The 16,305-nt window shown below is 41.6% G+C and overlaps 2 protein-coding genes across 3 annotated transcripts; both read left to right on the forward strand.

Moving 5' to 3' along the window:
• Positions 1–1,111: 1,111 nt before the first annotated feature.
• LOC124034639 (transmembrane emp24 domain-containing protein 7-like) lies at positions 1,112–3,494 on the forward strand. Of its 2 annotated transcripts, none has more exons than XM_046348078.1 (4): positions 1,112–1,269; positions 1,608–1,809; positions 1,944–2,189; positions 2,446–3,494. In XM_046348078.1, exons 2-4 carry the CDS (start codon positions 1,642–1,644, stop codon positions 2,680–2,682), a joined length of 651 nt encoding a protein of 216 aa, XP_046204034.1. In that variant the 5' UTR covers positions 1,112–1,269; positions 1,608–1,641; the 3' UTR covers positions 2,683–3,494. The 2 variants fall into 2 exon arrangements, with proteins under 2 accessions (XP_046204034.1, XP_046204035.1); XM_046348079.1 differs by lacking the exon at positions 1,112–1,269 and adding an exon at positions 1,299–1,499.
• Positions 3,495–5,264: 1,770 nt separating this feature from the next.
• LOC124034638 (protein fem-1 homolog C-like) lies at positions 5,265–10,566 on the forward strand. The gene is made up of 2 exons (XM_046348077.1): positions 5,265–5,986; positions 7,938–10,566. Exons 1-2 carry the CDS (start codon positions 5,443–5,445, stop codon positions 9,239–9,241), a joined length of 1,848 nt encoding a protein of 615 aa, XP_046204033.1. The 5' UTR covers positions 5,265–5,442; the 3' UTR covers positions 9,242–10,566.
• Positions 10,567–16,305: the final 5,739 nt, after the last annotated feature.

The following is a 16,305-nucleotide window of genomic DNA, read 5'->3' on the forward strand; positions in this document are numbered from 1 at the left end:
TTCTAGATGTAATTTTGGATTAGAGATGCTTAATATGAGCCTGGAAGGAAAGTTTACAGTCTAACCAGACACCTAGGTATTTGTAGTTGTCCACATATTCTAAGTCAGAACCGTCCAGAGTAGTGATGCTAGTTGGGCGGCCGTGTGTGGAGAACGATCTGTTGAAGAGCATGCATTTAATTTTACTAGCGTTTAAGAGCAATTGGAGGCCACGGAAGGAGAGTTGTATGGCACTGAAGCTCGTTTGGAGGTTTGTTAACACAGTGTCCAAAGAAGGGCCAGATGTATACAGAATGGTGTCGTCTGCGTAGAGGTGGATCAAAGAATCACCCGCAGCAAGAGCGACATCATTGATATATACAGAGAAAAGAGTCGGCCCAAGAATTGAACCCTCTGGTACCCCCATAGAGACTGCCAGAGGACCGGACAACAGGCCCTTCGATTTGACACACGGAACTCTATATGAGAAGTAGTTGGTGAACCAGCCGAGGCAGTCATTTGATAAACCAAGGCTGTTGAATCTGCCAATAAGAATGCAGTGATTGACAGAGTCGAAAGCCTTGGCCAGGTCGATGAAGACGGCTGCACAGTACTGTCTTTTATCTATGGCGATTATGATATCGTTTAGTACCTTGAGCGTGGCTGAGGTGCACCCGTGACCAGCTTGGAAACCGGATTGCACAGAGGAGAAGGTACAGTTAGATTCGAAATGGTTACAGATACCACGGGCAGGTATTTATTTCAAGTGCAGAGGAAAGTTGGGGAGGGGAGAACGGAAGGAAGGAACAGAAGAGAGGAGACTATATTTACAAGATTAAGGTTGGGACACAGACATTTGAATAAGACCTTACATGTAATAGGAAAGCATCCAACAGGAAAATGTAAGTATTGCCAGGAAACCGAGACAGTGGAGCATGTATTGATACAGTGTGGACATTATTGGAGGGAAAGAGAGAGGATGAGATCTAGTATGAGGGAGAAGGGGTTACGGGAAATTTGTTTACGGAGGAGAACGTCATTAGATATAGTCTCAAATATGTTGTTATCTTTTTAAGAGCAACACGGCTGGCAGGCAGGGTTTAGTTTCCCCCTGTCTCTGTCCCACACTCCAGTACAGTAAGTGGCGGTAATGCACCATAAAGTTGGATGCCAACTACCCATAAACCCCACCAAAGAAGAAGAAGATCGGCTGAGGAACGAGCGTCGCGGAGGAGTGACGTTAGTGCTACGTCTCTTAGTAGCTACTTGTTTCCGGGTGAGGGATTTGAGGTGAGTGGTATTGGACGAAACACAATATTTAACTAAAATAGTATGCTATTAAATGACTCCTTAAAATATTAGAACAATACGCATTAACACATGTTGTAATTGTTAATTGTAAACCTACTTAATTTTGCGAACTACATTTCTAATAGAAGTGGATACCTAGTTAATCGGCCTTGTCAGCGAGCTACATTAGCATAGCAAGTTGGCTAGCTAACGTTAGTTGTGAATTCCGGGTTTGTTTTGCCATTCTATTTCTGTCATTTGTAATTTGTCAATGTGTACGTTTTTATTAGATTACTTAGTTATCTGTTTGATTATCTGGAAATGTTCTGTATTTGCAGGTCCACAACGATATAAAATCTTCCATCCGCCAAGATGTGCAGTTATCACGGTACAATCAGACTGTTTGTGCAGGTGCTTTGGGCCCACCTGCTCTGTGGATGGGCGTTTGGTTCTGAGCTTACATTTGAGCTTCCGGATAACGCAAAACAGTGTTTCTATGAAGATATTACCGTTGGTACCAAGTGTACACTTGAGTTCCAGGTAAGTTAATTGAGGCCCTCACATTATGACATGGAGTTATGGGAATTAGTATTGATAATAATTCCACCACTATGGTACCAAGTTTTATATTGAAATGGATAGGCTGTATTTTAAAGAACACATTTTCTGTCCAGGTTGTCACTGGTGGGCATTACGATGTTGACTGTCGCCTGGAGGATGCAGATGGTACTGTTCTTTACAAAGAAATGAAGAAGCAGTACGACAGCTTTACATTCACGGCTGCCAAGAATGGAACATACAAGTTCTGCTTCAGCAATGAGTTTTCCACCTTCACGCACAAGACAGTCTACTTCGATTTCCAAGTTGGAGAGGATCCTCCACTTTTCCCCAATGAGAACAGGGTCACTGCTTTGACCCAGGTAGGTCTGTTAAAATGACTATTGTTGAGAGATGCTCTTCTATGTGATATTGATTATGGCAGTTAAATAACAAACAAAAAAACTATTGGTTAAATCTCTACAACAGTATGAAATGTCATTGGATTTCAGTGGGCCCCATTAGGTGAAGATGTCATGTGGGAATTGACAAACAGTGGTTGGTTATTTGCAGTGCTTGTATGTCAAAACATGCAAGGATCTTGTAAGGATCTTTAAACTCTAAATACCTCTGTTTCAGATGGAGTCTGCCTGCGTGTCCATTCATGAGGCCCTGAAATCGGTCATTGACTATCAGACACATTTCCGTCTGCGGGAGGGGCAGGGACGCAGCCGTGCCGAGGACCTCAACACAAGAGTGGCTTTCTGGTCCATTGGAGAGGCCTTCATTTTGCTGGTGGTCAGCATCAGCCAGGTAGTTTTGCTGAGGAGCTTCTTCTCTGACAGGAAGACCACCACGACACGAGTTGGATCCTAACGTCCCACAGCATCTCATCCCAGTCACCTCCTCCACTACAACAACAACAACAACAACAACAACGGTTCATGGCAGATTTTTGCTTTTTAGATGCCATTCACGGAATTTGAATTTTTAATATACGTTCAGGTTTGAAGTTACTTTTAACAAACCCAGTGGATTTTCTAAATGAAATCTAGCAAATATTGGAATTGTAACGACGTATTTATTATGTGGGTGCATTTTGTCATTGTTTTTTACAACACTGTTTTCCTGAATGTATGAACATACTGGTGGCCTGTCTTGCAGTTCTAATTTGAGACCTACTTGATACAATTCTGCTTTAAACTATAATTTAATGTATTTGCACACAGTTCTCACTTCCTCCTTAGTAATGGCTCAATTCAAACTTTGTTTTGATATGAATGAAAATAACTGATCAACCGAGTACACAATTGGTAAGCATGTTCTTTGTTTTTTTAATTTGAGATTCCACTCGTCAACATAGCTTGTGGCCAGCAGAGGTTGTGTTTTGGGTGGATGAGCTTTGACTTGGTGCATTTTCAGGAGTTCAACCAATCTCTTTATTGTAACTGGTGTTTTGTTCTTGGTGTAAATGGTAAAACAGATACATATGAAGCTGGTTTAAGCACATGATTTAATTTCTTTTATGTTAGGCATTTCTTTAATGGTGTGGTCTTTTTCAGTGTGGTCTTTTTAAAATGTTGGTTTGTATACTGTTCATGATTATTTCTGAACAGCCATCACTGCTGCCAATCCAAGGAATTGTTTCCTTATTTGAACAGCTGAATAAACCTTTTCTGGTAAACCCATTTTTCTGACCTTCTATAATCAATTGAACATTGGTTTGAACTATTGAAGTACAGTGTCTATATCCAGGACTAGGATGTAGAATAGTTCACTAACATTTGTCCAGAGAGCTTGAGGGGTGATGGTTGAAAAATTTGTTACGCTTAAAAATATTTAACTAGGCAAGCCAGTTAAGAATTTCTTATTTACAAAGACTGCCTACCCCGGCCAAACACGACACTGGGCCAATTGTATGCCACCCTATGGGACTCCCAATCACAACTGGTTGTGATGCAGCCTGGAATCTAACCAAGGTCTGCAGTGACTCCTCTAGCACTGAGGTGCAGTACCTTAGACCGCTGCACCACCCGGGAGCCCTTCCTAGTGTTCTTTTGAAGAACTGCAGAAAGCATTCAACTATATATGAAATTGATCTTGATTATATTCACTTGGTGCTTGCTGATCTAATATGATCATAGAAAAAAACACGATCCTCTGTACTTAGTTCACGAAACCTCCAGGAGGTGGCAGTAGCATAGAATGAAAAAAAGACATGCAATTCAATCTCGCCATTTGGAAGGACATATGTCATTTCGTTTAATACAGTTTTATTCACAGATTACAACTTTATTCATACAAACTACAAAATTGAATTGAAATCTTGCTCAACCACCTAATAATAAAATGTATGAGGAAGTCACCCTTTAACTGGATCGTCACAAGTTACCACAGTCACAAAGTCGTTATGGCTAAATCCCGCCTATTTCTACAATTAATTTTAAAATTCTATTTTAAACATAACGTTAACCCCAACCTTAACCAAACTGCTAACTTTATTACTAACCCTAACTTTAAATTAAGATAAAAACATTACTTTTTTCGATATATACAATTTTGACTTTGTGGCTGCGGTAACTTCTGACAATCCGTTAACCGCTGTTGCGCAAATACCCACTCTGTGATTGGATGTTTTCCTTGTCAATAAATTGGGTGTTACAAAGAAACGGCATTGTTTTCGATTTGACTTGAAGTGTATTCTGGGTATTGAGTCGTGATAAATTATGTGGTGGGTGGACAAATCTGCCCCCTCAAGAACACCGTAGAAACATGACCATAGTAGATTTTCTTGTGTTATTTCAAATGGAAAACATTTAACGTTCGGGCAAGATTTATGACTCTACCATCTGGTCAACGTCGAAGAAAAAGAAAAGGCATTTCAACCGACTTCGGCTGCTGGACAACGTTGACTAGCTTAGCTTCACACATACAGGAAATAAGTGGGGGTGGATGTCGGTGTTCTCTGGGCCTCGCCGTAATTATTAGTATTTTAACTCGATAGCTACAACCTCTACCTATGTCTACTTACACATGGTTCTGTCTGAAAATGACATACATAATTAAGTCTATTCATAAAAAACCGCTTGATGGAATAGAAAAGGACGTCGGACGGCGTAACGTTGGACACTCTGAAGAGTAACTAGCTAGATTTGCAGCTGGTATCAATGTTGTTGTTGGTGAGCAGTACAATACAACAGTTAGCCAGCCAATTGAGGAAGTGATCTGTCCGTCGCTAACAAGCCCGTGTTAACTTTCAATTGAAGAGGGGAAAGCCGAACAAGCCAATGTTAACAAATACGTTGATCAACTAGCTACCTGATTTCTACCCATTTCGCTCATTTAGTTAGCTAACAAAACATATATTACAACATATTCAAAACTAGCTACCTGATTTCTACCCATTTCGCTCATTTAGTTAGCTAACAAAACATATATTACAACATATTCAAAACTAGCTACCTGATTTCTACCCATTTCGCTCATTTAGTTAGCTAACAAAACATATATTACAACATATTCAAAACTAGCTAGCGTCACGAACAAAGGCTTCTGCTCAGCACCTGCCACGGATTTATCTCGTCGACGTTCCTGTCTTTTTAATCAACGGTGTATCCGGTGAAGGAAGCTGAACCGATGGATTTACAAACGGCTGTTTTCAATGCAGCCAGAGATGGCAAGCTACGGTTGCTTCAGAAACTTTTGGAGAACAAAATTGGCCACGAGGTTATCAAATTAATGGCAGAGAAAACCAACGGGGCGACTCCTTTGCTTATGGCTGCCAGATACGGACACCTGGATTTGGTGGAGTATCTAATGGAGTGTTGCTCCGCACCCGTTGAGATTGGGGGGTCGGTGAATTTTGATGGTGAGACTATTGAGGGTGCCCCCCCTTTATGGGCTGCCTCAGCAGCAGGACACCTGAAAGTCGTGCAGTCTTTACTTGGCCACGGTGCTTCTGTGAACAATACAACACTCACAAATTCCACCCCCCTGAGAGCAGCCTGTTTCGATGGACATCTGGACATTGTGAAATACCTGGTGGAGCACAAGGCAGACCTGGAGGTGGCAAACAGACATGGTCATACATGCCTCATGATTTCGTGTTACAAAGGACACAAGGAAATTGCCCAGTACCTCTTGGAGAAAGGTGCTGACGTTAACAGGAAAAGTGTTAAAGGTGAGTACATTCAAGACGTGTTAATTCTCCTGTGTTGTATATCCTGGGCCTACCTAAACAATGATATTAGGCCTAGTAGCTGGCAGGTGTATTCTTCTGTGATTGTCTTCATAAAATCAAGAAGTTGAAACATTTACACTAATTTGTACGTCAGATTGGTCTTGATACAATTTATTGGTGTTTTTCAGACTGTCTCAAGGTAAATCCTTTAAATCATCACATTTGTCATGAATCTTGCCCTGGAGGCTGAACCTGGTGATTTCCGCTAGATTGAAATGCTGCAAAGTCAAAATTGGCTATATTGAGAGAAAAAAAGCAAGGATAGGCATTAGTGTTAACGGTGTGGTTAGACTTAGTTTTAAAATCTGATTTTAATACTTAGTGCAACCTTCTTCTTTTTTTTTGTTGCCACTTGTGAATTCGACAAGGAGGACAGATGTTTTTTTACTTGTCCTAAAGCTCAAACCACTTGTCCCCCTGTATTGACAATGGAAGGCTACTGGTCTCTGATCCCATGTATTATCTCCTGCTGTTGTTGCCTTGAGCAAGGCACTTAAAGTCAAATACTGCACTGATAGGCTACTGTATAACACTTGTGTTTGGTCAACCCTCCATCTGGAGAGCTACTGTGAGTACAGGCTTTTGATCCAACCCTGATCAAACACACCAGAGTCATTTTATCAAGGTCCTGTTGAGCAGCATTGTTAATAAATAATAATAATAATAATAATGTGTTTGAGCAAGGTAGGAATAAAAGCCTGTATACCCAGGAGCTCTCCAGGGCTCTCCAGGAGGGGAGGGTTGGCCACCCTGCAACATTACAATTACAACCAGAAACTTTTTGTAATTCCCTCATTCAATGAACCAGGGATCAAATGGCTAAGCTGGGCGAGTTAGCCAACTAAGATGTTTATCTATTTGTAAAGTTAAATTATTCAGTGTTCAGGGGAGTTATTGACTGCATAGGAGTTAATTGTCCATTAGGCTATTCTAAGAATGTTTATTTTTAATTACTTTGTCATAATTGCATGGCCAGTATTGAATAGATGAGAATCCTAGCAAATTTTGAGCGCTTGAGAGATGGTTTTCCAACTGGAGCATGCAGTATTGGTTTCATTAACTGTGCATCCGTATCAACTGCGTGTCGGCCATTTGCGGTTATACATTAGTGCCGATGGAAAGTTATTTTAGGACGTCGGACATGACGATGACATTAATGCAGGCTAGTATTTCACTAGCGAGAACCAGCCAAAATACAAACTGTTTTGAATTGTCTATGTAGTTAGTCTGTGTAATTTATTTGACCGGTTGCCCTAATGTCTCTCTGATCCAATTTTCATCTGAATAGCCTGCCCAGTTGTTTGATATTGTGATTATTTTAACATTTAAAATTCATTTTACTTATCCATTCAGACAACTGAGATCTATATTCTGCTTGTCCAACAATTGTATTTACTTGCGAAGAGAAAGCGGACAAATGACCGCCGTGGAGTTTTGCCTCCAGGGCAAGATTCAGGACAAATGCTAACCTGCTAAATCCTCACATTTGGACATCTAATCAGGTCACCTAACAAGCTGGTTGAATTTGTATTTAAACCAATTAGGGGAAGGGAATCCACCCAAGCTTTTGCTAAATGTAAGCCTTGCAATCGCCCGCTCACAAGATCTGTTCGGGTCCATGAGATTTGCACCCCCTTGGCGTAACGCTTAGATTGGCACATCGAGTTCATCACTCAGAGGTTTCTCCTAGTGAGATAAGGCTACAGGCAAGCATGTGACAAACCCATTTAGTTGAAACGTAGAGAATTTAACATTTTGATCAACCTTTTGTCTCTTCACTTCATCTTCTTTTCAAATAACTTGCATATATATTGCTCTTTATTACTAGAATGTCTGCCAAAAATGACTTCCATTTTGCGGAACACATGAATTTGTTTTTCTTTCTTCACAGGTAACACGGCATTACATGACTGTGCTGAATCCGGCAGCTTGGAGATAATGAAGATGCTGCTAAAATATGGTGCCACAATGGAGAGGGATGGTTATGGAATGACCCCACTACTGTCCGCTAGTGTGACGGGCCACACTAACATTGTTAACTATTTGACTCAACATCAGCAAACACGCCAATTGGAGAGAATAAACGCCTTGGAACTACTTGGTGCCACTTTTGTGGATAAAAAGCGTGATCTTCTTGGGGCATTAAAGTACTGGAAGAGGGCCATGGACCTGAGATACAGGGACGGCAACAATGTTCTCCACAAAGCACACCCAAAGCAGTTGATCATGGCCTATGACCATGCCAGGGAGGTAAGTAATGAGGAGGAGCTAGACAGCTTGATCTCTGAACCAGATGAGATGAGGATGCAGGCCTTGCTCATTAGAGAGCGCATCCTAGGCCCCTCCCACCCCGACACCTCTTACTACATCCGCTACCGGGGTGCTGTATATGCCGACTCTGGGAACTTTGAGCGCTGTATCAATCTGTGGAAGTACGCCTTGGACATGCAGCAGAGCAACCTGGACCCCCTCAGCCCCATGACAGCCAGCAGCCTGCTGTCCTTCGCTGAGCTCTTCTCCTTCATGCTCCAGGACCGCGCCAAAGGCCTACTGGGCACCTCGGTCTCCTTCGATGACCTCATGGGCATCCTCAGTAAGAGCGTGCTGGAGATTGAGCGGGCGGTGAAACAGAACCTGCCTGACCCGGCTCAGCTCAGCAAGGCCCTCTCCATCATCCTGCATCTCATCTGCCTGCTGGAGAAGGTCCCCTGCACCGTGGAGCAGGACCACTTGAAGAAGGAGACCATCTACAGGTTCCTCAAGCTGCAGCCCTGCGGGAAGAATGGCTACAGCCCGCTCCACCTGGCCGTGGACAGGAACACCACCTGCGTGGGCCGCTATCCTGTCTGTAAGTTCCCCTCTTTCTACGTCACCTCTATCCTACTGGAGTGTGGGGCGGACGTCAACTTCCGCGACGAGGACAACAACAGCCCCCTGCATGTGGCCGCCTCCAACAACCACCCGGACATCATGAATCTGCTGATTGCTTGCGGCACGCACTTTGACAGCACCAACTCCCTGAAGCAGATGGCCTGTGACCTGCTGGACGAGAAGGAGATGGCCAAGAACCTGATCCAACCCATCAATCACACCACCCTGCAGTGTCTGTCTGCGCGGGCCATCGTCAAACACAGCCTTTCCTACAGAGGCAACATCCCAGAGAAGCTGGAGGCCTTTGTGCTTCTCCACAGATAATGACTATTAAAGACATGTGAGTGGAGTGCGATCCTGCTCTTTTGATCATATTGAAGTCGAGGATGAATGTCATGTGAACAACTTCGCTTTCCCCCCCTACAAAGCCAGAGTTAAAGCTCTGTGGAAAATCAATGGGGATTTTTGTAATATGGGCATGCACAATATTTTGAACCGAGCTAGTGTTTTGCTTTCTAATTTCTACATATTCCATGCTATTTATTAAGATATCATTGAGAGATTTCTCTTTGTGTGTTTCTCTATTTGCAAAGATGCAGGAATATGTCAAGTCATTTTTACATCACCATGGTTCCAATTCAAACCTTTTTCTTTAACTAATTGGTCTTTTGATCAATCAGATCAGCTCTGAAAAATATCTGATGCGATTGATCAAAAGACCAATTAGTGGAAAAAAATGTCAGAATTGGGCTGCCTGTGTAAATGCAGCCAATGTTGCCAAGATATCGACCCTCTACATTTCATTGTACGTTATGCTCTCATTCAATGGTAATGTTTTCAGGGTTTTGGGTCTGTGGAGTTGAGTAATGGACTAATTTCTCGATCAAAACCATAAAGATGCTTCATGAAGTGGTCATGTTTGAAAATACCATAAGTGCTTTATTCCTTCTATGCACAGGCTATGATATGCGACTGTTCTGTGCGGTTTCTTGCATTTTGTTGTTGTAACTCCCCTGTTCCTTCATCTTTCCCTAATTTGTTACACTAAGCAGAGGGATGTGATGTGACAATTGCTGAATGCTGTTAGTGGTGGGGTTGGGTGATTTCATGTGCTAACTGTTAAAGGTTATGAAGTGCTGAAGTTGAGTAGGAGTGTATGCAACCCTCATGCTTGATATCATTGACCTTTGAACCTGATTCTTCTATGGTGATCTGAGCACTAAAGCAACATGGTTAGTTGGAAACTAATATGTCTGTGCATGTAGTTAGAATTCAAAGGAAACCCCTTGACATCTGCGTTTTGACTGGCATATCATTAAATTATTGCATAACCGCTTTAGAGTTCTGACGAACCCAAACCTATAACCTTATTCATCCAATTGCATTATAATTGGAAAGTAGGAAGGCCTTGTACAGTGTGTCTGTCTGAGCTTTGTGAAGTAACCTTGCACATTAGCTTCTTTCATCTGGTTTAAAAAAGGGCTTAACTTAATATGTTAAGGAATAGATTTAGCTAAATACAGAACCATACAAAGGAACCATACCAGGGAACTTGCTTTAATTCTGCACTTTATTACAGACTGTAAGATTCCAATGATCAATTTCATGTCTTAAGAACTAATTTGACAATAAACCCATGTTGCACTTGCCCTCTTTTTCCCAGTGTTTTCATTCAGTCCCAAGTAGCTATGCAGCAGGATTACATTTGTCTCTGTAGTGACTCTCCTGCACACACCTATTTCCCACCCCTTTAATATGTGGCAGTGTTACTGGATGTTCTTTTCTTGATGAGTCATGGGCCGAGGAATGCCTGTAGCCAGTAGGGTGGATCCTCTTGATAGATCACAGTAGGCCTGTCTAGTTGGCCATGGTGCTTGAACAAAGACTTGTAGGTTATGCTATTGTTTCTCTATTGTAGAAAAACATGGTCAAGACCAACTTTTTTTTTAGATTCTTTGTCGTAATATATTTTCTCAACTCATTAGCCTACCTCTTGGCTGGAATGTTCACGTCATTAAACTAAAATGAGGGTACAGTATGGTTGAGCATGTTCAGACTTGCTTGTAGTCTGTCAAGCATGAGTAAATTGTATAGTTTTTTTTCTTCTGAGAATTAGCCTAGTTTTATTGCCACTCAATAGGTCACACATTTTAGAGTGTATTTTCATTGCAATATTGTGTTTTTCACCCCTAAAAGGACTTTGCACCCCCATTGAACCCAACCCTTTTTAAACTATTTCCTTTACTGGGCTACACATATTAGTCATAATTTCTGTCCTTTTTGGCAATTGACGCTCAGCCTACTTCTGTCCTGTCTTAAAATAACCCAGAATAATGCCCCACTGAAAACGTGGCCTAAATAAGGGCTCGCTCCAATGTCTCCCTGCAGGTGTTTCAGTCAGTACAACGCCCATAAACCCAGCTGAAAGATGGCACTCCCTAAATGCATCTCAGAAAAGGTTCTAGAAATCATGTTAACCTGTTTTTAAGACTACACCCAGCTCAGAGTAGGTTTTAAGGTATGAAGACACAGCCCAGACGAACTCTGAGCCTGGAGTAAAATCAACTCATGAAAGTTTCAGCTGGTAATCGAAACAGTTTTGAGGTACCGCAAAGGAAAGATAGTGATGACGCTCCTTTGACAATTGCAAATAATGGGGAAAGACCAATGAGGCATCGCCAGCTGTGCATGGTTCAGACAACCACGGTGAATGTGATTGTCAAATGTTGCTATTGTGAAATGTTCAATACTTTTCGCCTCAGTCAGTTTGCCTTCTAATAAATCTTTGCTAATATGTTGGCACGCATTACATTTTGGGGTTTTTACAAATTCTGTTGGTTTACAAGCAGAATTTTAAAATAATATTACCATTACCATCACTTGCTACACCCATTTAATTACTCAAAGTTATATCAAATCTCTTGCCGATAATGTTGCATAAAACATTTTGGAAGGTCTATCATTTTCATGGAAGTTAACATAGGACCTAGATGCCTTTAATTGCCCAATTTAGGCTTTTTTTTAGACGTTGAGTTTCAAAGGGATAACCTGCAGTAGGAGGCTCCTCTGGACAATAGATGACAGGTTCCATTAGGCCCAGCTCCGCTTCCTGTGTGTGGAAGGGTGGTACTCTAATGAAAGTCCCTTTACCTCTCATATGGGAGCTCGTCTGGTAAAGTGTTGGAATTTCTCATTAGTATCGGCCAATGTGAAAAAGGAGACTCCATTGAAACATTTGGCACATGTTCCCACAAAAAAAAAGACTAGAATACTATATTACCTAGTATATAATTCTGTAGAATACTATACTACACTGTAGTATCCCTTGATCGTGTAGTGCTTACTATATAATTTTGTAGTATACTGTAGAATACAATAATCCACAATGTAGTATCTCTTGATCGTGTAGTGCTTACTATATAATTTTGTAGTATACTGTAGAATTCTATACTACACACTAGTATCCTTTGAATGTGTTTTGCTTACGATAGAATTGTGTAGCATACTGTAGAATACTATATTAAATACTACAGTATTATCTGCAAAAACATAGTAATTACAATACTATATTTCTAAGTAATAGTTTTTACTATAGTAATACTACAGTATTTGTACTGTAGTAAATTATACTGCAGTGTATAGTCCTGTCCACAAAAACACTACATTAAATACTACAGTATACTTCCGCAAAAACACTACATCGAATATTATATACAGTGCCTTGCGAAAGTATTCGGCCCCCTTGAACTTTGCGACCTTTCGCCACATTTCAGGCTTCAAACATAAAGATATAAAACTGTGTTTTTTTGTGAAGAATCAACAACAAGTGGGACACAATCATGAAGTGGAACGACATTTATTGGATATTTCAAACTTTTTTAACAAATCAAAAACTGAAAAATTGGGCGTGCAAAATTATTCAGCCCCCTTAAGTTAATACTTTGTAGCGCCACCTTTTGCTGCGATTACAGCTGTAAGTCGCTTGGGGTATGTCTCTATCAGTTTTGCACATCGAGAGACTGACATTTCGTCCCATTCCTCCTTGCAAAACAGCTCGAGCTCAGTGAGGTTGGATGGAGAGCATTTGTGAACAGCAGTTTTCAGTTCTTTCCACAGATTCTCGATTGGATTCAGGTCTGGACTTTGACGTGGCCATTCTAACACCTGGATATGTTTATTTTTGAACCATTCCATTGTAGATTTTGCTTTATGTTTTGGATCATTGTCTTGTTGCAAGACAAATCTCCATCCCAGTCTCAGGTCTTTTGCAGACTCCATCAGGTTTTCTTCCAGAATGGTCCTGTATTTGGCTCCATCCATCTTCCCATCAATTTTAACCATCTTCCCTGTCCCTGCTGAAGAAAAGCAGGCCCAAACCATGATGCTACCACCACCATGTTTGACAGTGGGGATGGTGTGTTCAGGGTGATGAGCTGTGTTGCTTTTACACCAAACATAACGTTTTGCATTGTTGCCAAAAATTTCAATTTTGGTTTCATCTGACCAGAGCACCTTCTTCCACATGTTTGGTGTGTCTCCCAGGTGGCTTGTGGTAAACTTTAAATGACACTTTTTATGGATATCTTTAAGAAATGGCTTTCTTCTTGCCACTCTTCCATAACGGCCAGATTTGTGCAATATACGACTGATTGTTGTCCCATGGACAGAGTGTCCCACCTCAGCTGTAGATCTCTGCAGTTCATCCAGAGTGATCATGGGCCTCTTGGCTGCATCTCTGATCAGTCTTCTCCTTGTATGAGCTGAAAGTTTAGATGGACGGCCAGGTCTTGGTAGATTTGCAGTGGTACTCCTTCCATTTCAATATTATCGATTGCACAGTGCTCCTTGGGATGTTTAAAGCTTGGGAAATCTTTTTGTATCCAAATCCGGCTTTAAACTTCTTCACAACAGTATCTCGGACCTGCCTGGTGTGTTCCTTGTTCTTCATGATGCTCTCTGCGCTTTTAACGGACTTCTGAGACTAGCACAGTGCAGGTGCATTTATACGGAGACTTGATTACACACAGGTGGATTGTATTTATCATCATTAGTCATTTAGGTCGACATTGGATCATTCAGAGATCCTCACTGAACTTCTGGAGAGAGTTTGCTGCACTGAAAGTAAAGGGGCTGAATAATTTTGCACGCCCAATTTTTCAGTTCTTGATTTGTTAAAAAAGTTTGAAATATCCAATAAATGTCGTTCCACTTCATGATTGTGTCCCACTTGTTGTTGATTCTTCACAAAAAAATACAGTTTTATATCTTTATGTTTGAAGCCTGAAATGTGGCAAAAGGTCGCAAAGTTCAAGGGGGCTGAATACTTTCGCAAGGCACTGTACTAATATTACAGTATTTAGAGCATAGTATACTCTAATATTTTTTCATATGGGTGCAGGTGCTATGACAGCCGCATAACAGAGAAAAATATTATAGTGCTTCATCTGTGAATAGTAATGACAATAGTGAACTTCCACTGTATTTATCTCTGAACATACTTATTTTCTGAGACTCGCTTTTAAAGATTCAATTAAGTTGAGTTATCAATAATGAGAGACGGAACCATTAGACAAAGAAAGCATGACCTGATTAAGATCCCCTCCCCCAGAGCTTAAAATAGAGAGCGTAATAACATGGGGAACTCTGGGTACGAGGGTCACATGTGGAACAGAATGTCAACAGGCCATTAAAACAGGACCTCAGCTAAGCTTTCACTGGGAAATCGACGTGCGGGGGGACACTTGAGCAGGCAGGCACCAATCTTCCTAACTACCACTGTGCAACGGCTCACCCCACTGAGTCAACTGTGAAAACAACAGGGCATATTTATAGGAAGAGGTGGCATGATTACACCAATGCCATTTCAGAGCTATTCTAGTCTCCCAGTCTTCCTCTGGGCAGCAAGGGCAGTGCCCTTGCCAGTTCTTTTATGGTGTTAGTTGGAGATTATTTGTCCTGGTGGTGAGCCACACTATTAAACAGATGTATCATCACACAAAACTGATACTGACACCATTACACCCTGCTATCAGCTTCCAGTGTAAAATGACTGATTTACATGTCCTATTAAACTCCACAAAGGTTTCATTCACGCTCATTTTGCACATTCCCTCACACTTAACATCCATTTATGCTGGTTAGCTGACATAGAGGGACAAGCCTGTTATTTAAACCTCCGTCATAAAATGAAAGTTTCTGATCCAAGGGTTGTCTGGATGGTCTGTCACGTTTACATACATCTCTACGTCCTAGTTTGTCTTTTACAGGACTGTCTGTGATTCATATGTTTTGGTCCAGTGAGAATCCAGAACAAGAGAGGGGAGTGTATATTAGTTAAAGCTAGTGACTGTGCTGTAAATAGTTGTATTTCCCTCTCACTGATCTGAGAGATGGGTCTACAGTGACATGGGCAAGCAGCTGTTAGCTTAGCAGGGGGGGGGGGGCTGTTTGCTATCTCTGTTTAGGCACAGTTCACTTTCCTGGCATGGACGCTCGAGCCCCTGGATTTATGTGGTGGTATGCATTACCCTTGATTCGTCTCTACATTGCAGCTGATGTACCCAACGGACTGCCTCCAGGCCTCAGGTTTCTATAACCACCACCATCTGCCTTTTTCAACAGGGCCTTTTTAGGCTGTCCCATATGAACAAATAATGTAGCTCTAAACACTAGTATTGCTATATTTATATACCATATAGTATTCACTGTATTGTTTTTGCGGACATGACTGTAGTATACTGTAGTGTGTTTTGTTGTATTATCTGTCAGATGAGGGCAGTGGGAAGGTAGGCCCCTAAATGGAAGGTAATCCGACAAAGAAAACGAGTAGGCGGACAGTACATTGCGAAAAACATTAGCAGCTCAGCATTGTACATGAGGACACACAACTGCACACGTTTTGACTACTAGACTCTTCATAAGGAAGCGTTAAGCTACTACTAGAATCTTCCTCAGGCAGCGTTAAGCTACTACTAGAGTCTTCCTCAGGCAGCGTTAAGCTACTACTAGAGTCTTCCTCAGGCAGCGTTAAGTTACTACTAGAGTCTTCCTCAGGCAGCGTTAAGCTACTACTAGAGTCTTCCTCAGGCAGCGTTAAGCTACTACTAGAGTCTTCCTCAGGCAGCGTTAAGCTACTACTAGAGTCTTCCTCAGGCAGCGTTAAGCTACTACTAGAGTCTCCTTCAGGCAGCGTTAAGCTACTACTAGAGTCTTCCTCAGGCAGCGTTAAACTACTACTAGAGTCTCCTTCAGGCAGCGTTAAGCTACTACTAGAGTCTCCTTCAGGCAGCGTTAAGCTACTATTAGAGTCCTTCAGGAAGCGTTAAGCTACTACTAGAATCTTCCTCAGGCAGCGTTAAGTTCCTACTAGAGTCTTTCTCTGGCAGCGT

The sequence above is a fragment of the Oncorhynchus gorbuscha genome, linkage group LG04 (assembly GCF_021184085.1).
Source record: "Oncorhynchus gorbuscha isolate QuinsamMale2020 ecotype Even-year linkage group LG04, OgorEven_v1.0, whole genome shotgun sequence".
In the NCBI taxonomy this organism is placed as follows: Eukaryota; Metazoa; Chordata; class Actinopteri; order Salmoniformes; family Salmonidae; genus Oncorhynchus; species Oncorhynchus gorbuscha.